Here is a 27,933-nt window from a genome sequence, read left to right as displayed (position 1 = left end):
GAGGGATACGTATTTCACACCAGCATAAATAAGATTTTTCTGAGTCAGAGACATTGGCTGCCTCAATAGTGAGTGAGCTCCCCATCACTGGAGGAATGCAAGCAAAAGCTGAACAATAATCTGGGATGGATGTCCTGAAAGAGATTCAAACATTTGTTGGGGGGCCAGGATTTTCCCTTTAAGGTCCATATCAGCCCTGAGCATACCAGGGCATAATACTTAAGGGTGTTATTCACTTACTATATAGCTTCTCCTTTAACTATCACAACAACGCAGTGAGGTAGGGTGTATTAACATCTCCAATTTACAGATAAGGCAAATAAGACGCAAAGGATTTTAGTCACTTGCTCTAGGTTGTGACCAGATAGTAAGAGGCAGAGCAAGGACAGAAGCTTTGGTGAGTCTAACTCCAAAGCTCCTCTTTCTGCTACCCAGGCAGCCTTCCATCTCTCATTCTACCCCTGATGGCAGAGCCTGATCCTGGCTCTTATTGATTGCAGCTGTCCCTTCCTTCCTCCCCAACCCCTGTCTCTCTCCCCCGCCTGCTCCTCTACATGTATTTACACTGGGCTGCCTGGTAACAAACGGCTCGTTACCATGCGGAGGGCAACAGTCGGGCGATTAGTGAAATTTGTTACCCATGCGTCTCTGAACAAAATTAAATTAAAAGTGCTGCTTCGCTGTCAAGATAAGGGCCAAGCTGCTGAGATAATTTTTCACTCTCAAACACTCAATTATCCAGTGAGGCTGGATCAGATACAATCAAAGAGGAAAAAAAGAAGAAAAAGAAAGAAAGAAAGAAAAAAAAATAGAGGCAGGACCTCCAGGAACAGATGTAAGAGTTGTTATCTCTCTCTGGCCAGGGATGTTAAAGAGGCTGTTGCCATGGTGATGGGGCTGGACCACAAGCGGCAGGTAGGTAGGTGTGGCCTGTGGCCACACTTCGACGATGCTCCCTCCATCATCACTGCTCCTGCCTTAGGTCAGATGATGTTGTTTTTCACTTGAATTATTACAACACCCCTGCCCCCCACTGACTGGTCTCCCTTACGCCACACTTGTCCCCATTCATACCAGCTTCCACCAAAGCTAGAGTACTCACCTTACTGCACAAATCTGAAAATCATTTCTATTCTGAAAGCCTTTGATGGCTTCTCATTGTCATCAAAATAAATTCCAAATTATTTACCCAGGGTCATCTCTCTCCTGTGTCCCTCAAATTTTATATTACAATGAAATGAACTGAACATATCCATCTTTCCTTCCTCTATTCAGTAGGAATTTTTTGAGGGCCTACCGTATGCTAGAAGTCTCTGGTAGTGCAAACGGTTAAGTGCTTGACTATTAGCTCGAAACCTGGTGGTCTGAATCCACCTGGAGCGCCTCGGAAGACAGGCCTTGGTGATCTGCTTCCGAAGGGCCACAGCCTTGAAAACCCTATGGAGAAGTTCTACTCTGCACACGGGGTTGCCATGAGTCAGAACTGACTTGACAGCAACTGACTAACAACAACAACAGTATGCCAGGCATTCTGTTTAATCTCACTGTGTTTACACTTTTCCCTCTATCTGGAATGATCTTCTCCCACCGTCTCCACTTCTACAATACCCTCTTGTTCTTAAAACTCAGCTCAGATCTCTCCCCCTGCAACACGCCTCTCATGATTCCACCAAGCTGTCAGTTGTCCTTCTTTGTGCCACCATTTGCTTTTTCCCTCTACCATGGTGCTTTTCACAGTCTATCACAAAGGCCCATTTGATTGTCTCCCCTACCAAGCTGTGAGACCTGCAAGAGCAGAGACTCTGCTCTACTTATTTCTGCACTCCCAGGGCCCACAGAGTGGGCTTTCAGCACAAGTCTTGTGAACTAAAATTACCTTGGACTTAAATGGAATCATGCCTACTGGAGGTCTGTCTCTTCAGGACACCAGAGGAGTCTCTTTTCTCCTTGTTTCCAGTTCTCCACCATACTTCCCTCCTGTGGAAATCCGTCCTTGATTTACAGACCCTACATATTCCACTTTATTACACAACATTCTGTTGTGATCCATTAGATTTTCATTGGCTAATTTTCTGAAATAGATTGTCAGGCCTTTCATGTTCATCTGTCTCTGTCTGGAAGCTCTGCTGTAACTTTTCCACCATGGGTGACCCTGCTGGTATGTTGGCATAGCTTCCAGCATCATAGCAACATGTAAGCCATGACGGTAGGACAAACTGACAAATGGTGACACAATAGCTGCAACAATGGATCAAATATACCAATGATCATGAAGATGGTGCAGGACCGGGTAACACTTTGTTTTGTTACACATAAGGTTGCCTTGAGTTTCAGAGCTGACTAGATGGAAACTAACAATAACACATATCTCAGGACCCTAACTCTATACCTCCTTGGCCACTAACACATGGCTTACACTACATTATCTTACTTTTGTTTAAAAAAAAAAAAATTGCCACGCAATTAGAATCAAAGAACTGCAGGGCCAAGAAGGACATTATAGAATTATAATCTATTTTACCAGAGAGAAACTAAAGCCAAAGTAGTCGATGGATCTGGTAGTTTCCATGACTTCTTGTTCTCCCTCCCTTCCTCCCCCAACTAGCTTGAAAATGCCTTGAGGGCAGGGACCATCAGTCTTATCCATCTTTGTGTAGATCCTCAAGGCAGTGATTCTCAACTGTGGCTGTACCTGGGGTTCTTAAAAAAAACATAAAAAGAGGTGTCCAGGCTCTCCCCCAAACCTATTAAATCAAATTCTATAGGATTGAGGCCCAACAACTGGTATTTGTTTTTTAAAACCAAGTGCATTTGCTGCATAGCTAGGATTGAGAATCATGCTAAAAGGGAAAACTGCCCTTTACTCAAAACATCATGCTTCAAGGACAGAAGCTAAGGAGATCATTCTCATGGTTCAGGACCCATACCTCTTGGATATTTACTTTCGATTCTTCTTTATGTTAATTCCTCCCTCCCCCCATTAGGTAAAGATTAAATACTTGCCGTCACAAATTCAAAGATCAGTCACACAATGGTTTGAATGAGTACTGAAAGGGGGAAGGGCAACATTTTTCAAAATTTCAAGCCAATTTAAAGATATAACAGATCTTTGAGATCATCTGACCTAGCTAGTGAGACAGCCTCTCTGTGTATACACTGGATCAACCTGATGCTATCATTTATCCATCGCTTACCACCCACCAAGAACTATGCTAAATACTTTATTTATATCATTTCATTTCAACCTCAAACCACTCATAGAAGAAGGAACTATGGGTATCACCACCACACAGTTGAGGAAAGGGAGGTTCAATGAGTTAGAGTGATTTTCCCAAGGTCACAATGACAGAACCTGAACTAGATGTGTTTGACTCCAAAGACCATAAGTTAAACGCTGCACACGGGGCTGCCTCCAGAAAATCCACCCACTTCAAATCCTTTTCTGGAATAGACAAATTAAACGTAAGGATAAATCAATACATATATACTTAACACATTGTGATTCACTCACATATTTTTTTAATGATGTGTCCTATTTGTCCTCAAAAGCAGTCACTGTTGTTTGTAAATTCAGCTCTTAGAAAATCATTCTTCACAATTATCTGGCTGCATAATATTCCATCAAGTTGATGCATGGTAATTTACTTAGCCATTCCTCTGTCGTTGGACATTCAGGCTCCTTATAAGTTTTCAATATTATAGTTAATGCTACAATGGCTAACTTCAGGCCCAGAGCTACATGAAGAATGTGTAGCATCATGGAAAAAATATGGTTGTGATATAATATAGAGTGAAAAAAACAGAGTGCAAATGTGTATGTTGATTACAGTTACAAGGGTGGGAAAGAGTACACATGTCAACAAGGATGGGAAAGGAATGAACTAAGCTCTTTGGTTTAGATGGTTTTTGTTTGCTTCTATTTATCTATTTTCCTTTATCAGCATTATTACATTATTTTTACATTAGGGAAAAAGTTAAAAAAATGATGAGTACACCACTACCAATGGTTGGAACATCTCAGTGCAGGGATGAGCTTGGAAGTCAGTGGTCTTGACTTCTTCAGCAGACAGAAACCAAGAAAGGAGCTTCTTGATGGTTGCAGCCGTGTTTTGTTAACCCCTGATTTCCCAGAAGCCAGCACTGTTCCTGGAATCTACCGTGTGTGTTGGATGAATAAGCTCATAGAATTTCAGAGCTTGAAGAGGCCTCAGATCTAATTTATTCTAACACCCCAATTTAACGAATGGAGAGCCAAAGGGACTTGTTCAAGGTGCTGCAACATGTTAGTGCCAGAGCCAGATTTGACCCCAATTTTTAGAAAGCCTACTACAATTAGAAGAGGTAAATGGCTAGCGAATTTTCTCAGTGGGGACCAAGAAAGAATAGTCTTCTGCCAGTCCAACACAGAATGGGTTTGGCTCAGTGACATGGGGTATTATACATCATTATGCATATTGAGTGGGTTGCACTGTCAGTTACAGATATCCCCTGAGTCCATATGACCTGTATCTTCTAAGGTGTTCTCATGACAAACGCCCCTGAGCTGTGGCTTCTGTGTCCTTCATCTGGAACACTTCAGGTGGTTTGACTGTACCTGAGGTATTGTGAGAAGGACATACATTTTCAGTCCAGAACCCATGACTGAGGGTCATACCCTCAGCCTCTTCAGTCTCCAGTTTACATCCTCTCCTAGCAGTCTCATGCCTTTATTTATCACCCTGTGGGAAGGTGAGTTCTAAAACAGTCCCCAAGATTCCCACCCCCTGGACACATCCTCCATAACCCCTCTCCTTAAGTGTGGATGAGACTGTAAATATGATGGGATAGCACTCCTCTGATTTGGTTACATGATGTGATAAAGGTGAAGGGACTTTTCAGATGTAACTAAGGTCTCAAATAAGTGACTTTGAGTTAATCAGAAAGTTTTTCTTGGAGGGTCTCACCTAATCAGGTGAGCCCTTAAAAGGAACTGGACCCTTCCTGAAGAAAGAAATTCAAAACACAAGAGAGATGCTCTCCTGTTAGCCTTAAGGGGCAAACAGCCATGTTGTGAACTATCTGTGGAAGGGGCCATGCAGCAAGGACCTGGCCTAAGAGCAGACTCTAAGAGCTGAGCGCAGTTCCTAGACGATAGCTAGCAAGGAAATGGGTACCGCAAACAATCACGTGGGCTTGGAAGAGAACCCTGAGTCTCAGCTGAGATGGCAGCCCCAGTCAATACCTTGCCTGCAGCCTTGTGAGACCTGAAGCAGAGAATCCAGATACATCATGACTGGACTTCTGAACTACAGAACTATGAGACAATAACTAGATGTTGTTTGAAGCTGCTAAGTTTGTGGTAATGTGTTATGTAGCCATAGAGAACTAACATACCTACAGAGGGATGACTTCAGACTCTCTCCCCAGCTAGACCTCTCCTGAGCACATCCCCTTCTCTCCTGAAAAGTTGCTCCTCCTCCCTTCCCTGGCTGTGAGATCCCCACACCCCCCCAGCTCCTAAGCCAGGAACCAATGCTCGTCTTCAGCAATCCTCAGTGCCTCGCCTTCTTATAGCCAGTCAGTCATCAGGCTCTGCTAATTGTAGCTTCAGCACGTTCCTGATATCCACCCATGCTCACTGGAGAATCCCATTCTATCTCAACAGCTCCTAACTGGTCTTCCTGCCTCCAGTCTCTTCTCCTTCCAGTTCTTCTGCCATGAAAATAATGGTCTTCCCAAAGAAGAAATAGGATTATGGAACGTTTTTCCTAAAAACCCTTTCAGACTACCCACTTCACATAGGCTCAAGTTCAAGCTCTTCTCTGCACACATGGTGGGGGTCATTGTTTAGCCCTTGGCCACCTCCCACTCATTCTGCAGGTATATGCTTTAATCTGAGTTCCTCACAGAGGCTTCTGTGATTCTCTCCATTTATATTAGTTTCCACTCTTCTTCAGAGGCACTGATCACAGTTTGAAATGATATATTTATTTATGTGTTTATTTCTGAACGGTTTCCACCACCCTTTCTCCCAGCCAAGACTATAAGCTTTATAAGGGCATACATACTATTGGTCTATTTCCCGCTGTATGTATATCTACCTGGTCCTTAGCATAGAGTCTGGAATAAAATTAGACATTTAATTAACATTAATTCATTAAATGAGTGAATAAATGAATGCACATGGCATTCAAATCCTGTCTTGATCTGGTTCAACTCACCCTCCCCAGGCTTTTTTCTCATTATCTTCTTTCACGTACAATATACCCTACTGACACATAAAGTAAACTGGAACAATTACCTCCATTTTGGAGATGAGGAACCTGAGGCCTGGAAAGGTAAAGTAACTTGCCCAGTATTACCCACACCAAAAAGTGGCAGAGTCAGGGCTAAATGGGTTCCTGCAAGCAAACACCGAGCACAAATCTGTGTTGCTTGCCACACAGCAGGTGGTCATGACCAATAAATCCACCTCTTTATCTGGAAAAGCATTTTTCAGGGGTAAGAGAATCTTGGCCATCCCAGAGGATAGGCAAGAAAGGAGATGACAGAGTGTTCATCCTTGGGGCGGGAGGCAGAGAGTCGCAATCTCTCACTGTAAGGAAAAGGGGGGAAAATTCCTGCTGAGCTTAGTTGAAAAACAAGAAAGCAAGAGAGACTGATTATTCCTTCTCGCTAGTGTAAGCAACTGAAAACGACATGTTTGCTTTATCGCCTTTGGTCTCCCATTTGATTCCTGACAGCCGTCTCCCTCCCTTCAATGCTGGGCTGTCAGGTGCTGAGCTGGCTGGCACTGCAAAGGAGGAATAGAACTGAGAACAATTTAAACAATATTTCAGGGACCGTCACAGGCATGGGGAGGGAGTTTTTTAAGTTGTCTGACTCTCCCCCGCCTTCAGTACCTGCAAGTCTGAGTAAAGGCAGTTCACTAGGGACCTTTAAAAGAAATTAAAAAAGAGAGAGAAAAGCAATGTCTATTTCCTCTGAGGTGTGAGGAAAGAGAGAGTAGAAAGACATCAGGCAGGAGCTTTTTCATTCCATAACAATTTCTGAATACGTAATTTTCTCTTCTCTAATGTCTCCTTCAACAGGGCTAAATGCAGGCATAGATCAAGCTAGGTTTCTGCATTTAAGTACTCTTTTATCAAGAGGAATCTAAACTCCTAGTCTCATCTTCCCATGAGGGAAAGGGGAATCTCTTCAGAAAGCCTGCATGAGCTATTGGAACCTTCTGGAGCTATTAGAACCTTCCATGCAGATATTCACCTACTGCAAATCACAAAGAGCTAGCCACCAGAGCAAGAGCTATGATATGAGAAGGAAAGATTTAAGAGGCTTTCCCAGGAGACAGTCTTGGGATATTGTTACAACAGTCCTTGCAGTCAACTGGAACTCTGTTCATGTCCCAGTCATGCCAATTATTACCTCTATGACCTTGGAGAAGTTACTCTGCCTGGTTTCAGTTTTATCTTTTTAAATATGGAGATGATGACAATAACTAATCTCATAGGAAGATCAATGACTCTGCAATGGCCCTGGCACATAGGTGACAATAAATGGTTGCTATACATTGTTATTCCTCTTGTAATTTTTAATCAACTTCCTGCCTTGGGAAAAGGGGGATATACTTGATAGGAGCCCAATTCCAGACCAAGAACAGAGATCTGCTCTTGACTAATGTGTCAAGGAAGCTATAGAGGTGGTTCTCAATCCTGGCTGAAAATCACAGTCTAGAGAGCATTTTATACCAATACCCGGACCCCCTGGGCAGAGATTCGCATGTAAATGGTATTTTTAAAGAGCCCTCTAAGTGATTCTGAGGTTTTGTCAGGCTGGAGAACTACTACTATCCTAGCCCCTATAGCCCTTCTCACGACTTGGCTTAGGTCACCTGCCCTGTGTTGGCTCTGGCTTGACCCAGGTTCTAGGACTCATTATTCCCTCAAGTGGGATGAACCAGAACCTCTGACCCTATCTCCCATTTAAACCCTAAATACCCAGTCCTCCAGTTCACCTTGTCTTCTGGCTATGAAAAAAGGATCCTCTGCCTGGGACCTTGGACTTTGTGCTTTACTTTGTCTTCTGCTTAGTGCATCATCCTCTAGTAAAGATTTTGGATTGCTCAGGCTATTTCTGGAAACTAGTTCTTGAACCCCAGCCTGTGGTTAAATCCCTACTTCCTACTGACCATTCTCCCCAGTGGTATGCTGGTAAATGTTTAACAACGGGCTTTGTAGCATGGGGAAGAGGGAAACGTTAATTTGCAGTGTTTATTGATTTCCATGACAAATTGATGTTTATCAATTTCTATGATAAATTTCATGAAACTATCAACATGACGTCATTCACAGCAGGGTTGGGCAGAGATAAGCACAATCGGCTCTCACAAAGTGGTGAGTGCTGGTGCCAGTGCACCACTAAAAGTTCTCCCTATCACATATTTTCCCACTCGACCAAATACCAGGACCCCCAGTGCTGATGGTGCCCTGGGAGGGTTGGTCCCCATGGATGCTGCTTTTTGTCCTCTGTGCCAAACTAGTTTCTTAATACCTGGGGGGGGGTTCTGCTCACCCCCATTATTCGTTCCAGCCCTCCCAGGCTGATCCCACCTAGAGAGGTTACAGAGTAGACACCAGAAGTTCTCAGAGGTCTTCTCACCAGGCTTTCTTCACCAGCACAAACATGGGTATCCTTCTCCTGTCTCCTATTCCCAGGCACTGAAGCAACCTCTTGGCATGCATTATTTTAACTGCCTTATAACAGTTTTACCAGGTTTTGGAACCAAATAGCTTAGGTTCAAATCCCAGCTCCCCTCGTAGCCTCAGTTAAATGAGCTCTCTGAGTCTCAATTTCCTCACCTGTAAAATGGAGATAAAAATAGTTCCTTCTTCATGGAATTGTTTAGAATGATAAGAGATGATGCATATAAAGGGGGCAGCCCAGCATAGAGAGAATCCAGTAAGTCAGATATGGTTTCTCCTGTTCTTTTCCTTTTTCTCTCTTCCTTGTCTACATTTCTATCATGGACCACTGTCTGCTCTCTGCCAACCTGCAGAGCACACCCCTAGGACCAGCTTCTCAGAAAAGAGTAAACATTGGAGGCAAATCGATCTGGATTTAATCAGCCTCTAAAGCCCTTGTAGCCAGAGTGACCTGGAAAAGAGGCCCAGGCTTGAGGGATGGTGGTATCAGGCGTGGGACAAAAAAACAAACCAAACTCATTGTTGTTGACTCATAGCAACCCTAAAGGACAGAGGAGAACTGCCCCATAGGGTTTCCAAGGAGTGGCTGGTGAATTTGAACTGCTGAGAAATACTTGGAAAATATCAAGTTTTATCTTGTTGGCTGATAAATAGGAAACTATGACCCAAAACCTTACCCAAAGTCTGTAACCAAACAAGGGTATATTCAGGATTAAAAATCCAAGTCTTAGCCCTCCCAGTATTTTCATAAGACTTCTTGCTTGGTTCTTCCTCTCTGTCTCTGTCTATCTCCTTTCCTCTTAAGTGTACCCAGCACTCTTGCTCCCTGGCTTTCCACCCTGGAGTAACTTACCCCTGCTTTCCCTATTCCCATGTCTGGGCCCTGAGGTAGCCAGATAAACCCACCCCATGAAGGGGTTGATGAGTTCACCTATGTACCCTCCAGCTGACCTTTCATCTGGAACCTCTAGTAGTGCTATCCTCATTGAAAAATGTTTGGCTATTCTAATACAGCTGGGTTGGAAGAACCAGGTCCCTTGGGCAAAGAAGGGTGAGAGAAATAAGAACCCTGGAGCCTTGTTTTTGTTCCAAATCTTCCCCGTATCAGGACAATGTGTCCCACGTTGGAGCCCTGGTGGCACAGTGGTTAAGTGTTCAGCTGCTAACTAAAAGGTCGGCAGTTCAAATCCACCAGCCGCTCTTCAGAAACCCTATGGGGCAGTTCTACTCTGTCCTATAGGGTCGCTACGAGTCAGAATCGACTAAAAGGCAACGAGTTTGGTTTATTTTTTGTCCCACGCCTGACACCACCATCCCACAAGTCTGGGCCTCTCTTCCAGGTCACTCTGGTTACAAGGGCTTTAGAGGCTGATTAAATCCAGCTCGATTTGTCTCCAATGTTTACTCTTTTCTGAGAAGCTGGTCCTAGGGAAGTGCCCTGCAGGCTGGTAGAAGGCAGATGGGTGTGTCTGTGAGCAAGCCTGTCTTTAGTCAAGGAGAGAAGGCGGTGAAGAAGAAAGCTGTATCACAATGTCCCCAAGAGGCCAGGCCCACCACATTTGTGTTCTTAACTAAAATGCTTACTTTTTTTTTTCCTAGTGGCAAGACTGACTTGGAAAGAGGCCTTGGAGCTGTGCCTGGCTCAGGCTCTGATTTGCTGTGCTTAACTGGATGCCATTCAGTGAACACTGAGAACATGGCAGGCACACTCAGCTAAGCATTTCCTTCACATACATTATCTCATTTAATCCTCATGACAAGCCTAAGGGAGAGTGGAAGGAAAGATACTGCACTAACCCTCTCATGTAGCGATGGAAAAGCCTGAGGCTCAAAGGAGTGATGTGTTTCATCCTAGGTTACGCAGTAGGGAAATGGTAGAGCAAGGATTTGAACTCGTCTCTGCTGATTCCAGACTATACTCAACCTAGAAGGGCTATCATTTGTTCTTAACTTTTTTGTCTGGAAATAATTTCAAATTTTCAGAAAGTTGCAAGGATAAGAAGAGCACAAAGAACACCCATATACCTTTAGCCCAGATTCACTTATGTTAATATTTGTCCCATGCACTTTATCATTTGAGGAACGACTTTAACCTCGAGCAAAATGCTCCCCTTGGAGAAGCTTTGGTTCCTACATACATAAAATTAAAGACTGGACGTGATTATCTTTAAGACAGAAAAAAACTTGTGGTTGAATGAGAAGAGATGGATAAAAGATTGGGTGGTTAACTTCATCAATGATTAAGGCTGGTTCCTTTTTCTTCAGCCTCTTCTCCTGTCCTTCCGCCACAGCCATAGACTTGAGCTCCACCTGTTTTCTGGCCATCTCTCCCCATCTCCACCTCTGGTGCAGTACGCACTTGCTGCCTCCATACCTTTGCACGTGCTGTTCCATGGATGCTCTGCTTTCACCCACCCCCATTTCCTGGACTCTCGGTTCCATCTGGGCACTCTTGGCTTATATTTCAGAACAATCTCCTACTCTCAATCCCCAAAGGCCTCCTTCTCTGCACAGAAGAATTCTGGCTTGAATTTTCCCTCATCTCTCCCTAGAACAGGTTGAAATTGCACACTTGCATGTGTGTGTGTGTGTGTGTGTGCGCGCGCGTGTATGTATAGAATCATGAAATAAAAGATTCACACATAGATACACAGGAGCACAAAGTTTTGCTTACAATTCAAAAATTCTTATCACTACAGAAAACTGCAGTTTGAGAATTGCCAAGTTAAAACAAGCAGCTGAAACAAAGAAGTAAGCAAAAAAGGGGCATTCATGCCCTACGTCTCTCTTCTTCTAGGGACTAACCATCAAGGCTCAGAGAAAAGTGCCCCAGGGTTGGAAGTATGAAAGCTAGGGTTTCTAGAACCAGCTAAGCAACCAGAGGATGTGAAGTGTGAGGTCTCCAAAGCAAGAGAGACTTGCCCAAGGCCACCAGCCACCCACACTGAGCTAGGGTGACAATGCCCATGCTGGTGCCTGCATCGCTGAAATCTTCCAGCAGCTGTGGCTGCTTTGTCTCCTGCTCAGCTCTGAGCCTGCGGCTGGACACGCCATCTGCACCTCTCATCTGGACCTTCAATTATACACTAGCTTATACTGATCAGCATTGCTTGTCTGAGTGAGCTGCATCCCCCCAAGGAGATTATCACTTCCTTGACGCTGGGGGCCCAGGCCCTATTTGCCACACTGCCTAGCACCATGCTTCGTAAGGTTGTTGATTCCACAACTACAGGCTACACTGGAAAGAGCGTCAGACTTGATGACATGAAGCATAAATATTCTTGTTTTACAGATAGGAAAACTGAGGTCCAGAGAGGGTACAAGCTTGCCAAGAGTCACTGAGTGAGTTAGTGACATGCTAGGGACTCCAGCACACACCTCCTGGTTTGGAGTTCAGTGTTCTTTGCTGTATAGAGTATCATCTCTGGCTAATAAAGGTGACATTTTGCCCAGTGGTAACTTATCTCCATCAGCTCTTCACTAGTCAATTCTGTAGAATACCGTCAGAACTGGGAAACCTGGAACAAGTGATGTATTGGATGATTATTTACTTGACCAAAAATAGAACTCTTTGCTTTGCAGATAGACTCCTTTAGGCAGCAAGATCATGTACAGTATAAGATCAGGTTCATTTCAAGAAGCACTGTGAAATTCACACATGCTTCCTGGACCAGACCTATAGGTGAGGACTATCTCTATGATGCATGTGATTTAAGCAAGGGGCCAGCAAACTATGCTTGCAAGTGAAATCTGGTCCAGCATTTGCTTTTGCAAATAAAGTTTTATTGGGACACAGCTAGTCTTGCTCATTTATGTATCATCTATGGCGGCGTTCACAATAAAATGGCAGAGTTGAGTAGTTGCAACAGAGACTATATGGTCTGCAAAGCCAAAATACTTATTAATTGGTCATTCACAGAAAAAGGTTGCTGATCCCTGATTTAGAGAATTCCACCATGCACATATATTTTCTTTCTCAGTCTTTGTTTCTTAGTCCCTTTGTCTCCCTGCCCTCCACCACCACTCCTGGCCCACTACATTGATTACCACAGTATTCTGTTCTGAGGAAAGACTCTACCTGACCACATCAGATACGCCTTCATAACAGTCCATTTTCCTTATAGAGAGCCAGAGGCTCAGGGAGCCAGCACCCACTCTAGGACTAAATTGTAAATCTCTGACCAAACAGATACTGTTACCCAAAATAGGATTTTAACTGGTTTATTCTGGGGCTCAAAATGTTTTAGAGGGAAGGGGAATGTGGGAAACAAGAACAAATATTTCTTGAGCACCTTTGAGTGAGCCCTGAAACCTTCTATCTCTAGACTTGCTCACTCTGTGAGGTAGGGGTCAATAGCTCCATTTTATACAGAGGTTAAAAGCTCATCCAGGGCTACACATGGAGGAAGAGATAACAAGGTCAGGATTCAAAGCCAGGTATGGCTGATTTTAATGCCAGTTCTGTTTCTCTCACAGGATGTGCTAAGGAGAGAGACCTAGGTAGTAAAACCTGTCAGGACGTTTCTTTCTCCTCCTAAACTCTCCCCATCATCAGCCCCAGGTGTGTCCTTCTCTGCAATGAAGCCTCTTAGCCTTAGTACAATCACACGGAAAAGTAGTGGCAAAACTGGAACTGGAAACCATGTGCCTGTCACCATCAGATTATCCAAAACCCAACTGCCTTCTGAGCACTTCAAAGATGGCAATGGTTGAATGCATGGATGCAAGCCCACATACCCACAGATTTCGGGAACAGAACTCAGATCCCATTTTCAGATGGAATTGAAGGGAGTGTGGTTAATTAACGTGGAGTTCCAAAAGCTATGAGAGAAGCATTCTTAACCAGCTTAGGGAGTCAGCCTTTTCTAGTATGTTCATCTTTTTCTTCCCCCACCTCACTATACTTCTTTATCTCCTTTGTGTCACAGCCAGCCTGGCTCTCACGGCCCTCAGCAGACCATAGGCAACTGCTGACTCACTGCATTTCCTGAAAGCTCACAGAGGCAGAGGAGAGAGCTGGGGAGGATAGGAGCTCAGGCAGGCCTGGGGGTGGGGAGAGAAGAAGAAAGAGTAATCAGCACAGTCAAAGGGGATGGCAGAAGCCACTCTAATATCAGAGGTACACACCGTCTCCAAAAAGAGGAGCAGGAAAAGGGAGAAGCACTGGGCATAGGGGATACAAAGAGGATTCTCACAGGTGCGCAGTCTGCAAAGGTGAGCTGAAGCTGGAGGCCAAGCACATTTCAAGACCAGTGATTCTCACAGATACACAGTCCCACTGACATTTGAGTGAGACAGGATCTCAGAGATCAAATACAACCAACTCTCTCCCCTGCTCTCCCATGCTGCAGATGAGAACAAAGGCCTGGACAAGTAGCATGACTTGGCTAGGGTCACACAGCAAGTCGGCAGTAGATCTGGGATAGGGCTCTTGCCTCACAGACTCACTCCACTGACCCTACGTCTGTAACTTAGCTCAGTCACAACTTCTCCCCAGAAGTAGCATGATATAACTGAAAAAACTTTAGAAACCTGGTTTCAAATTGTAGTTCTACCACTTACTAGCTGCAAGATCTTTACAAGTAATTTAACTTCCTTCGGCTCCACTTAGGGAGCCCTGGTGGTGCAGTGGTTAAGTGCTCGGTTGCTAACTGAAAGGTTGGCAGTTCGAACCTACCTGCTGCTCCATGGGAGAAAGATGTGGCAGCCTGCATTCATAAAGATTTACAGCCTTGGAAGCCCCATGGGGCAGTTCTACTCTGTCTTATAAGGTCGCTATGAGTATGAATGCATAAAAGTAGCTTTTTTTTTTTTTTCTTTTACAATCTTAGGTTGGTTTGTGTTTCCAGAGCCTAGAAGGAAGAGTGCCAGATATGTAGTTGTTGTTGTTAGCTGCTGTGGAATCAACCCCTGAATCATGGTGACCCCAGGCACAATGGAACAAAATGCTGCCTTGTCCTGTGCCATCCCCATGGTCAGTGTCGGACTGGGCCATTGTGATCCATAGGATTTTCACCGGCTGATTCTCAGAATTAGATTGCTAGGCCTTTCTTCCTAGTCTGTCTTAGTCTGGAGGCTCCAATGAACGCTGTTCAGCTTCATAGCAACACTCAAACCTCCACTGACAGACAGGTGGTGGCTATGCATGAGGTGTACTGGTTAGGAATTGAAACTGGGTCTTCCAACATGGAAGAATTCTACCACCAAAAACACCAATGCCTCAGCACCAGGTATATAGTTAGTGCTTAACAAATATCTATGATAAGGAAGGAAGGGAGGGAAGGGGGAAGGGAGAGAAGAAAGGAAGGAAGAAAGAAAGTAAGGAAGGTAAGGAGGAAGGCGGGAAGAAGGGAGGGAGGAAGGGCTCATTAGGGAATAGCTGGGAAAAAATAGCAGACTGTCATGGGGAAAAGGCTGACGAGAAGAAAAAATAAAAAGAGAGAAGGGAAAGAAAGGAGATAGAAAGAGGGGAGAGAACAAAAAACAATGATAAGGAATAAAGAGAAGGAGGCAGGGATATAGCAAGGCGGGAACAGAGGAAGGAAGAGAGAACAAAAATAAAAAGAATAGAAACTGAAAAAAAAGAAGGGAGTAAGTAGAACAAAAACAAACAAATAAGCAAACCCAGGATCCTGAGGAGGAAGAGGAAGATGTGATGGAAACAAGAGGTAGAAGAATAGGGATGCACTATTACTGAAAACACCACAAGTCTGTCAGTTTGTCATACTGTGGTGGCTTTCATGTTGCTGTGATGCTGGAAGCTATGCCAGTAGTATTTCAAATACCAGCAGGGTCACCCACAGTAGACAGGTTTCAGCAAAGCTTCCAGACTAAGACTAGGAAGAAGGACCTGGCAGATTACTTCTGAAAAAACTGGTCAGTGAAAAACTTAAGAATAGCAGTGGAACATTGTCTGATAGTTCCAGAAGATGAGTCCCTCAGTTTGGAAGGCGCTCAAAATATGACTGGGGAAGAGCTACCTCCTCAAAGTAGATTCTGCCTTAAGAATGTGAATGGAGAAAACCTTTCATAATCTTCATTTGCTGAGGTGGCATGACTCAAAATGAGAAAAAACAGATGCAAACATCCATTAATAACCAGAACATGGAATGTAGGAAGTATAAAACTAGGAAAATTGAAAGTCATCAAAAATAAAATGAAACACTTAAAGACAGATATCCTAGGCATTAGTGAGCTGAAATGGACGGGTATTGGCCACTTTGAATCAGGAAATTATATGGTCTGCTATGCCAGGAATGACAAATTGAAGAGGAATGTCATTGCATTCATCGTCAAAAAGAATATTTTAAGATCTATCCTGAAGTACAGTGTGGTCAGTGATAGGATAATATCCATATGCCTACAACGAAGACCAGTTAATATGACTATTATTCAAATTTATGCACCAACCACTCATGCCAAAGATGAGGAAAGTGAAGATTTTTACCAAATTCTGCAGTCTGAAATTGATCAAACATGCGATCAAGATTCATTGATAATTACTGGTGATTGAAATGCAAAAGTTGGAAACAAATAAGATGGATCAGTAGTAGGAAAATATGGCCTTGGTGACAGAAATGACATCAGAGATCACATGATAGAATTTTGCAAGACCAATGACTTCTTCATTGCAAATACCTTTTTTCAACGACATAAATGGTGACTATATACATGGACCTTGCCAAATGGGAGACACAGGAATCAAATTGACTACATCTGTGAAAAGAGATGATGGAAAATCTCATTATCATCAGTTAGAACAAGGCCAGGGGCCAACTGTGAAACTGACCATAAATGGCTCATATGCAAGTTCAAGCTGAAGCTGAAGAAAATGAGAACAAGTCCACCATGGTCAAAATAACATTGAATATATTCCACCTGAATTTAGAGACCATCTCAAGAACAGATTTGATGCACTGAACACCAATGACCAAACATGAGATGAGTTGTGGAAAGACATCAAAGTCATCACACATAAAGAAAGCAAAAGGCACTAAAAAGACAGGAAAGAAAGACCAAAATCAATGTCAGAAGTGACTCTGAAACTTGCTCTTGAATGCCGAGTAGCTAAAGCTAAAGGAAGAAATGAAGTAAAAGAGCTGAACAGAAGATTTCAAAGGGTGGCTCAAGAAGACAAAGTAAACAATTCTAATGAAATGTGCAAAGACCTGGAGTTAGAAAACCGAAAGGGAAGAACATGGTCAGCATTTCTCAAGCTGAAAGAACTGAAGAAAAAATTCAAGCCTCTAGTTGCAATATTGAAGGATCCTACAGCAAAAATATTGAACGATGCAGGAAGCGTCAAAAGAAGATGCAAGGAATACACAGAGTTTCGGTACTAAAAACAAATTGGTCGACATTCAACCATTTCAGGAGGTAGTATATGAGCAAGAACCGATGGTACTGAAGGAAGAAGTCCAAGCTGCACTGAAGGAAATGGTGAAAAACAAGGCTCCAGGAATTGACAGAACACCAACTGAGATGTTTCAACAAATGGATGCAGCACTGGAGGTGCTCACCTGTCTATGTCAAGAAATTTTGAAGACAGCTTCCTGGCCAACTGACTCGAAAAGAGACACATTTGTGCCCATTCCAAAGAAAGGTGGTAGAAGAGAATGGGTAAATTATCGAACGTTATCTTTAATATCACACACAAGTATAATTTTGCTAAAGATCATTCAGAAGCAGTTGCAGCAGTACATGGACAGAGAACCGCCGGAAGTTCAAGCTGGATTCAGAAGAGGACGTGGAATAAGGGATATCACTGCTGATGTCAGATGGATCTTGGCTGAAAGCAGAGAATACTAGAAAGATGTTGACCTGTGTTTTATTGACTATGCAAAGGTATTCAACTGTGTGGATCATAACAAATTATGGATAACATTTCGAAGAACAGGAATTCCAGAACACTTAATTGTGTTCATGAGGAATCTGTACATAGACCAAGAGGCAGTCATTCGAACAGAATAAGGGGGATCCTGTGTAGTTGGAAGTCAGGAAAGCTGTGTGTCTGTATGCTGAGCAAATGATCTGAGAAGCTGGACTATATGAAGAAGAATGGGGCATCAGGATTGGAGGAAGACTCATTAACAACCTGTGATATGCAGATGATACAATCTTGCTTACTGAAAGTGAAGAGGACTTGAAGCACTTACAGATGAAGATCAAAGACTACAGCCTTCAGTATGGATTACATCTCAACATACAGAAAGCAAAAATCTTCACAACTGGGCCAATAAGTAACATCATGATAAACAGAGAAAAGACTGAAGTTGTCAAGTATTTCATTTTACTTTGATCCACAATCAATGCCCATGGGAGCAGTGGTCAGGAAATCAAACGACATGTTGCACTGGGGAAATTTGCTGCAAAAGACCTCTTTAAAGTGTTGAAAAGCAAAGATGTCACTTTGAGGACTAAGGTGCACCTGACCCAAGCCATGGTGTTTTCAGTCGCCTCATATGCATGCAAACCTGGACAATGAGTAAGGAAGACCAAAGAATTGACGCCTTTGAACTATGGTGCTGGCAAAGAATATTGAATATATACCACGGACTGCCAGAAGAAGGAACAAGTCTGTCTTGGAAGAAGTACAGCCAAAATGCGCCTTAGTAACAAAGAGCTTCTAAGGAGCATTTTGGCTGTACTTCGTCTCATGTACTTTGGACATATTATCAGGAGGGACCAGTCCCTGGACCAGTTACCCGGCTGGTAAAGTAGACAGTCAGTGAAAAAGAGGAAGGCCTTCAACGAGATGGATTTACACAGTGGCTGCAACAAATGTGCTTAAACATAGCAATGATTGTGAGGATGCCGCAGATCGGGCAGTGTGTCGTTCTGTTGTACATAGGGTCACTATGAGTCGGAATCAACTCACCTGCACCTAACAACAACAACATTAGTGGAAAATGAGTAGAGGCGAGAGACAAAGCAAGTAGCTTTGGCATTCAGCTGGCAGGAAGGCCAGGGAAGGGAAGAGTAGCCCCAGTATCCTCACTACCCTGAAAACAGAGCTGGCCTTCTGGAGTGTATGGAGGCACTGGGCCAAATCGTTTATCTAGCGTCTTGTGGTTTGCTTTTGCTCTTTTTTTTTTTTTTTTAACTTTAACTCCAATTTACGAGGGGCACGCTCAGTGATGGATGTTTTTCCAACTAGCTGTAAATAGCCTGGTTGTGCAGAGGAGACCCACTGACTTCCCCAGCCCTACTTCTGGCTGCTGGAATGGGGGAGGAAGAGGGCAGGTCAAGAATCATTGATCACATACTTCCAAATCTCCAATGCAGGAGACACCAGAAAGCTGAGGAGTAGGAGGGAGTGGGAGAGTGTGAGAGGCAAGCCCAGTTATTCCAATGGCTGCAGAGGCTGCTAAACCTTCCCAGGTAATATGTCAGGGGAGATACTCCCCACACATGGCCTTTTCGGTGATAGACCTTGGGGGTAGGAAGATATGGTAAAATAACAAGAATTGTACTGAATCGACTTTATTTTGCCCTTATAATATATACTAGGCACTATGATACATTTTTTGTATACCTTAACTAAATTTCACCCCTAATCCTAATAGGCCCATTTTATAGATGGGCAAAGCGAAGCATGTTGTTGTTAGTTGCCGGGGAGTTGGCCTCAGCTCATAGTGACCCCACGCACAAGGGGATCGGACTGTTGTGACAACTTTCAGAAGTAGATCACCAGGCCTTGTATCTGAGTCTGTCTTTGTCTGGGTGCTCTGATGAAACCTGTCCAGCATCATAGCAACACCCAAACCTCCAGTGATAGAGATGGTGGCTGGTTGTACCTGAGGTGCATTCGCTGGGAATCGAGCCCAGGTCTCCTCCATGGAAGGTGAAAATTCTACCACTGCCCCCAGGTGAAGCCTAAACCCATTGTTGCTCAGTCCATTCCAACTCGTTTCCAAGGCTGTAATCTTTTATAGAAGCAGACTGCAACATCTGTCTCCTGCAGAGTCGCTTGTGGGTTCAAATCCCCGACCTTTCAGTTAGCAGCCGAGCACTTAACCACTGCACCACCAGTGCTCCCTAAGTGAAGCCTAAGGAAGTTAAATAACTGCTTAACATCTTACAACTAGTAAATGGTAGAACTACAATTTGAACCCAGGTTTCTTAATTCTGAAGTTATATCATGCTGCCTTTGGCAGAAAGATCTCACCTTCTAAAACTTCAAAATTAACACATAACTTTTAAATTGGTAGTTCAACTGCTTGTCAATTCAACCACTACTCAACTATAATAACTAAAATCTCTGAGACTTTCCAGAGACACTTCAGTTGATCTGTGTAACCTTACTGTGAGGTTGGAAGATTTTTTTTTTTCTACTAGGATCATAGGCATTTCAGAGGTGCAAGGGGCATCCAATGCATTGAGCCCATTTTGCACTCACCTTCCCTCAACATGCAGATGAGCGAAAGCAGCCCAGAGAAGCTATGTGATCTGTGCTCTTTGGTGGTCTACCCTTCCATGGGTGGGGTTCATGCAGGATAATTTGCTGAGGGATATTCCCCTCCCTGCCCCAGCCACTTCTTTTGCCCACTTCTGTGCACTGGTGGGATGCCATAAACCCTGCAACATGCCTTGATCAGCTGCCTGAATGTTTGCAAGCAGATACTAACTTCTTTCTGATTGGTGGTCAAAGCCCATGGATGTGCCCCTAATCACTAGCATGGAATACATGTTTGTAACCCCAGGTCGTCTTCTAACAATGTAATCTTGAATTTGCTGCTTCTGCATTCTTATAAAATGCTCAGTAATGCGAAATTGGAAATGCTGGTGGTGTAGTAGTTAAGAGCTACGGTTGCTAACCAAAAGTCGGCAGTTGGAATCCACCAGGCGCTTCTTGGAAACCCTATGGAGCAATTCAACTCTGTCCTATAGGGTCATTATGAGTCAGAATCGACTCGATGGCAACAGATTTTTTTTTTTTTTTAATGTGAAATTCCATTCACAGGCGATTGCTTGACATAGGCTGTATTTTACCTAAAGAGCAAGTTTAATCATCAGAGAACTGTGAACCTGGGCACCAGGTTTACACCTTACAGAGTTCAGCTCCAGTATTTTTATATTGCCTTATACTAAGTGCTATTGTGAGAAGTAATTATTCATTGATACTTATTTCATCTCTTGAAGACAACGTCTAGAAAGTCATACTGTGTCCTGTTTATAGGGACAAACTGGAGAACTTTCTCTCTGGCCTCAGTATCAGATAGAGTTTCCTGAACAAATGCTTGGTTCTATCCCACAAGCCCTGTGAATTGTACTGAAAAGTATGTTTCCTCTTCTGCACCTTGGCTGCTAGGAAGCTCCTTCTAAGAATTCCACAACATGGTATGTCATGAATTAACCTTCATCGATCTAACCCGAACTTGAATTATTTTCCTTTTAATCTAATCCCCTTAGTTATTTCATTTCCTGTGCTGCAATTTTTTTTAATGCATAAAATTTAAAACACTGCCCCATATCCTTTGAGGGATGAAGTGGGAAGAAAGTAAATAAAGAATGGAGGGGCAAAAGACATAATGAAGATCACCAGTCCAGCCAGGGGCCCAGATGCTGAGCTCAGGACCAGGTTGAAAAATAGATTCAGTATTTGCCACTATGCTATGAGTTGGAATCAACTCGACAGCAAGGGGTTTATTGATCACAAAACTTATTTCCCAGGCTTTCCTACTGCAAACCATGGTTCTGAAACCTTCCCAAGAAGTATGGAATCAGGTGTCCGTTACCTTTGCTGCGGTGACGACTGCGGTACTGCTCAGTGTAGAATGTCAGCTGCGTTTCGTCATCTGCCTCTGAACCTGATGTCCCTTTGGTTCTCCCAAAGCTGATGCCCCCTGCAAGGAAGCAAAAGTCATCAGTCATCCTTCCAGGCCTCAAAAGATTGTTAAATCCCTCAACCATCCCAAAGACCAGCAACCACATCCCCCAGACTTCTCTCTGTAAATCTCAAATGGCCCAGGAGGCTGCATGATGAATGGAAAGCATTCAGGCTATGCAGTGAGGCAGATCTGGGTTCCAACCACGGCTCGGCAGCATCCTGGCCATGTGACCTTGAGAGGAGACACCCCATCTTTCTGAGCCCTGGGTGCTTTATTTCAAAGTAGGTTCAATAACTATTAACCTCGTGGGGTTGGTTTGGAGATTAAAGGAGATATGATATATAAAATACCTGGTCCATGGTGAGTACTACATAATTGATAGCTATTCTTGCTTAGTATTACGAGCCCACCTCTAAGAAAATACTCCAGGCAACATAATTTCACAAACATTTCAATCAAATGCTTACTATATGCCAGGCACCAGGGAAAAAAGATAAATATGGCCCAGTCCTTGCCAGCCAGGGGACCATAAGCTACTCAGGGGACAAGTGGAATCCTAAGGAGCCTTAAAACTAATTCATGGCCTATGTCTACCATGCAATGTGGTACTAGGAATATGGAGGGGAGTGCAATCCACTGCAACAAGGAGGTCTGTGAAGGCTTTGTGGAAAAGGAAAGATTTAAGTCAGAGTTTGAAGGACGGATGGGGCTTCAGAGGTAGAAAAAGGCATTCAAAGAGAGGAAACAACTAGAGTAAAGACCCAGGGATGAAGAATGTGAGGCTCCATCTTGTCGGGCACTGGCTGGGAAGGACAGCTAGAGACACATGGTGGAGGGCCCTGAATGCCAGACTGAGGACCGGGGCCTTAAGCTGCATGTCATGATGGTTCCTGAGCAAGAGAATGAGTTGATCAGCTGCATGTACCAGGAAGGACACTCTGGTGGCACAAAGAACTTGGAATGGCTTCCAAGCAGGGCGAGCATTTAGGAGGCTCAGTGATGATCCAGCTGAAAGCAGATGGAGGCCAGGGTGAGGGCAGGGGCAGTGAATTAGTGAGAAGGAATGGGTCCAAGAAGTGCTTCAGAGACAAACTCAGAGGACCATGGAGGAGAAAAGGGCAGTGTGTTTATGCCATGAGTTTATCACAAAGATGACAGATAAAGAAAAATGGCTAGAAACAAATATACCAACACTGTTGTTGTTATTAGCTGCTGTAGAGTCAGCCCCAACTCATGGCAGCTCCATGCACAAAGGGATCAGACCACTGTGATCTATAGGATTTTCACTGGCTGTTTCTTTTTTTAGGAGTAAATCATCAAGCCTTCCTTCTCAGTCCATTTTAGCCTGGAAGTTCCACTGAAGCCTGTTCAGCATCATAGCAACACGCAAGTCTCCACTAACAGACGGTTGGTGGCTGTGCATGAAGTGCACTGTCCAGGAATCGAACCCAGGTCTCCTGCGTGGAAGGTGAGAATTCTACCACTGAACCACCAATGACTCATATGCCAACCTTAATAGTAGTTAATTCTAAAGGGAGGGAATGTTGGTAATTTTTGGTTTTCATCTCTGTGCTTTTCTGTATTTTTTAATTATTATTTATTTTTTTTTAAGAACAAGATACGGAAAGAGAGAGAATAAAGAATTGGTAAACTCTTTCCCCAGAGAGGAAACAGCAAGGGTAGTGCTTCAGAGAATGTTGAGGGGGTGAGTGGATGGGCAGGGGAGAACAAGGACTTTGGTTTTGAAAAAAATATTTAGTCAGTGGGGCTTCATACATCTGTATGAATAGACTATCTCTGGGAGGAGACTGGAGAATCTTGCAGAAGTGGTTGTCTTGAGGATGGAGAATTAAGTGGCTGGAGGACAGAGGTGGGAAGGAGGTTACTTTTCCCTATAAATCCTTTGTATCTTTTGAATCAAATATCATGTGAGCATATTACTTATTCAAAATTTCCACCTGAGGAAAAGAAAAACATACATTAGGGGGAAATGTTATTCAATTCACCAGAGGATTTACTGTGTAATTTCCTCCAGCAGGGGATTTGAAATGATGTTCAGTATGCAGCCACTCTTTCTTCAATATGGTTATTGTGCATTCATTCATTCCAGCAACAATCTACTATCCAGTAATCTACTATGTGCCTCCAAGCTTCGCATGTATTATTGCATACAATCCTCATTAGATATACTTGGTGGGGGGCATTGCTGGTTCAGTGGTAAAGTTCTTGCCTTTGATATTGAAGACCCAGTTTCGATTTTCAGCCAATGGGCTACATGTACAACCACAACCCATCTGCCAGTGTTGCTCTGATGCTGAACAGGTCTCAGTGGAGCTTCCAGACAAAGACAGACAAGGAAGAAAGGCCTGACAATCTACTTCTGAAAATTAGCCATGAAAACCCTATGGATCACAATGATCTGAACTTTTCGTGAATGGGGTTGTCATGAGTCTGGGGCCTACTAGACAACAGCTAACAACAGCAACAATTAATAAACTAGATAATAAAAGAAAGACTTGTTTGTAGATACATGAGACTAAATGGGCAGCTCCTGTCCAGAGGCGAGATGAGAAGGCAGAGAGGGACAGGAGCTGGTTGAATGGACACGGGAAATCCTGGATGGAAAGAAGCAGTGTGCTGTCACAGTAGAGGGAGAGCAACTAGGGTCACATAACAATGTGTGTATAAATTTTTGTATGAGAAACTAACTTGAATTGTAAACTTTCACTTAAAGCACAACAATGAAAAAAAAAAGACAAAAAGACAATATAAAGCTACAATAATTATGAGTATGGTTAAAAAAAAAAAAAAAAAGAAAGACTTGTTTGGGCAGAGTTACTTGCCTAAGGTCACGCGGCTGATAAGTAGGGAGTCAAGGTTCAGGGCTAGTCTGTCCAGCTCCCAATGTGGAGTCTGTAGTATACAAATTGCTTTTCTGGAAACAACTCAGGAGGAAACTTTGGGAGAGCAGATTTGTCCTTCCAGCTTCCAGCCCCCCACCAAGTATACTGTAATGAGGATTGTATGCAATAAAGTATACAAATATTAGAGTCGCACAGTAGATTGCTGGATAGTAGATTGTTGCTAAGCACTGTGGTTTGAGTTTGGTATATATCATTGCATTCCAAACTCATATTACCCCTGGGGGAGTATTATTGTTCCCACTTTACAGAAAAGGCAACTGAGGTTCAGAAGACAAAAATGATTTTCTAATAAGGAGCGAAGCTGCAGTTTGAACCCAGCTGTGACTGATGCTCAAGCTCATATTCTTAACCATGAAGTGACACAGACTCTGGGTTTATTGCTCAGTTAAATGGAAATATTAATACCTAAGCTCCCTTCCTTTATACAGCATGTTCTAATAGATGGGAAATCACAAGGGACAGCAACATTTGGCATTTCCTCCCAAATGTGCCCTCAGCCATGGTCTGTCCCTGACTTAGTGCAAACCCTTCCCAATTCCTAGCAACTAAATAAAGCAGGTCTGCAGACAACAGGAGACTCCAGGCTCTACCAGAAGTGCTTCCTTGTTTAAAAGCTCACATTTGAAATGGAGTTGGCAGGGACCTCGTGGAACTTTTGGAAGAAGTGGGAGAGTGGCAGTCCCCAGAGGCCACCAGGGCTTCTTAACTTGCTATTACAATATTTTACTGTTACAAAAGAAAATTAAAGAAGAGAGAGAGGGGGGAGCGTGGACTTTTGTTTATCTAGGTGTAATTCTTGGCAAAGGGGAAAATGAGGGCAACTGATAAAGTAGGTCCCTCATGTACAGGGGACATCTGTCGGACCCTACTGTGTTTTGGGCAGCAGAGAAAAAAGCAGGGGTGTGTCCCTGTCAGGAGTCCACCCCAGACACTTCCCACATCCCGCTTTAGTGCAAACTCCATATTTTTTAACCCTCTCTCCATTCCTTCTTATTGTCCCTTCTTTCCCAAACAGATTCATCTCTCCCATGGTGAACACGGCATCATGATTCTTGCCCTACTAGGGCAGGCGAGAGGGGATGACAAAAAAGTCAACAGGCAATTCTAGTATAATAGTAAAAGTGAACACTTAAGTAGCACGGCCCACCTTCTAGGCATTATTTTAAATCTTTTGAATGTATTAACTTATTTAATTCTTAAAACAACCCTAGGAGGTAGGCTACTACTTTTATTCCCATTTTAACAGATGAGGAAACAAAGGGAAATTAAGTCATTTGCCCAGGTGACACAGTTTATAAATAGTAGAACCACCGTTAATCAAAACAGTGGCTTCAGAGTCTATCCCCTCAGTTTCTAAGTTAGTGGACAATAAAATATGGGTCAATATTCATTTAATACCCACAGCAGTCCCTGTAAGGAAGGTATTATGAACCACCCTCATCTCTCTCCGATGAGTATTAAGGGACTATTTTCAGAATGCAAACTGAGGCTGAGAGAGGATATCTTTAGACCAGCCCATCTGATAGAAAGATACTGCAATACACATACACAATTTTAAATGGTCTAGTAGCCACATTAAAAAGGTAAAAATAAACAGGTAAGATGGATTTCCAGAATATATTTTATTTGACCAATAAATCTAAAATATTATCATTTTAATGTGTAATTAACATAAATATATTATTACTGAAATATTTTATATTCTTTTTTTCCACAGTAAGTTTTCAAAATCCAGTGCGCATTTTATGCATACACTGAATTTACAGACCAACCACACTTTAAGTGCTCATCACATTGGACAGTACAGTTCTAGAGGCATGCATAAAAAATATTATTGAGTACGCAGTAAGGGCCAGGATCTAGGAACAGGAGAGAAAGACAAATAGATCACAGGTTCCACTAAACTGTTAAATCTTCTAAATGTGACTAAGATGAAAATGGTGGTCTTGAGATTCCATCAAACAACAGCTATGGTCCCTGCCTTCAAGGCACTTTGAGTCTAGTTGGTTTACGTTGTTAGCTGTTACTAACTTGATGGAGTTCCCATCAAGTTAACTCCAACTCATGGCTACCTTATGTACAACAGAAGGAACATTGTCCTGTCCTGCATCATCCTCATAATCTCATCTTTGATTCCATCATCACGGCCATTGTGCCAATATATCTCACCGAGGGTCTCCCACATCCTTGTTGGCCCTCTACTTCACCAAACATGATGTCCTCTTCTAGAGACTTGATACCTCTGATGACAGGTTGGACAATGTTCTTTTGTGATACATAAGTTTTCACTGACTAACTTTCAGAAGTAGCTTGCCAGCTCTTTCTTCTTAGTCTGATACCTATCCACCATGGATGGCCTGATGGTATCTGAAATATCAGTGGCATAGCTTCCAGCATCATAGCAACACACAAGCCACCACAGTATGTGGAGTTGGTTTATATAACCGTTTAATCCATGAACCATGGCAAGTAATGCACCTCAGGAAAAAGAAATTAACATACTAGAGTCAGATATGAGTTCTAATTCTATTTCCTACTAATTAGCTATGTGGCCTTGGGCAAAGCACCTAACCTCTCTGAGCCCATCTTTAAAAGGGGGACCATAACTCTAGTTCATATACACGGTCATTATGAGGAAAATATATGTCAACATTTAGCTCAGAGACAAAAGAAGTGGACTAAATGTTGACATACATTTATGCAATGCTTGCATGAATTTAAAAGAAGAAAAGGAAGCATTTGCTTGTGGGTGGTGACTCCCTGCCTGTTGAGGCATCCTGGGGAAGTGGTAGCCACCCAAGACATGATGCCTCTGAGGGTACACATAATCTGAAGAGGGCACAGGTCAATCATGAATGGACTTAGAGATGATTCAGATGTCTGGTAAAGGGCCCCCTCTGTTAGCATTTTAATATGAAATTGGTGATTTAGTGCACTAAAACGCAGCCATTAATTACATGAGTTGCTCAGGTATCTCACTTAGGGGCTGAGAGAAAGTGAGAATGGTCAAAGACTGGCAAGAGAAAAGAAGAGGCTATTTGTATGCTGGAACCAGCAGCTTCTCTGCCAGAGCTCCTTGTGTCTCTGGTTCTTCTGGTCCCGAATGGCAGTATGTAGCCATCAAGGAGAAGATGGGCTAAGGACATACCATGATGAGATAAGCACTGCACTGGGCACTTTATATACAACATCCCATCTACACCATATAACAAGTCTGAGAGGCAAGAATCATCCTCATTTTACTGATAGACAGTCCAAAGATCAGAATCTCGATGTTGCTTATACAAGATTACACAAATTACGAATGGCAGAGTCAAGATTTGAAACTAGCTTTTGTCTGATTCAAAAATCCTCTATTCTCATGGAAAGATAGATACTCATAAGAAAAGATACTCAAGGTCACTAGTCATTTGTAAATCAAAACCGCAATGAGATACCATGTCACATCCACTAGGGTAGTCACAATAAAAACAAAAACAACCAAAAAAAAAAAAAAAA

General features: G+C 43.1%; 1 protein-coding gene across 2 annotated transcripts in view; it reads right to left on the bottom strand.

The window, feature by feature from the left end:
• Positions 1-27,933, bottom strand: part of ASTN2 (astrotactin 2) — a 1,034,049-nt gene that overhangs the window by 639,229 nt on the left and 366,887 nt on the right. For both annotated transcript variants that reach the window (XM_004372122.1, XM_004372123.2), the window contains one exon: positions 21,419-21,526. In XM_004372122.1, the coding sequence (XP_004372179.1) occupies positions 21,419-21,526 (108 nt within the window). The remainder of the gene's footprint in view (positions 1-21,418; positions 21,527-27,933) is intronic.

Source organism: Trichechus manatus, unplaced genomic scaffold (assembly GCF_000243295.1).
Source record: "Trichechus manatus latirostris isolate Lorelei unplaced genomic scaffold, TriManLat1.0 scaffold00016, whole genome shotgun sequence".
NCBI classification, from domain to species: Eukaryota; Metazoa; Chordata; class Mammalia; order Sirenia; family Trichechidae; genus Trichechus; species Trichechus manatus.
This window is presented reverse-complemented; position numbering and strand designations above follow the sequence as displayed.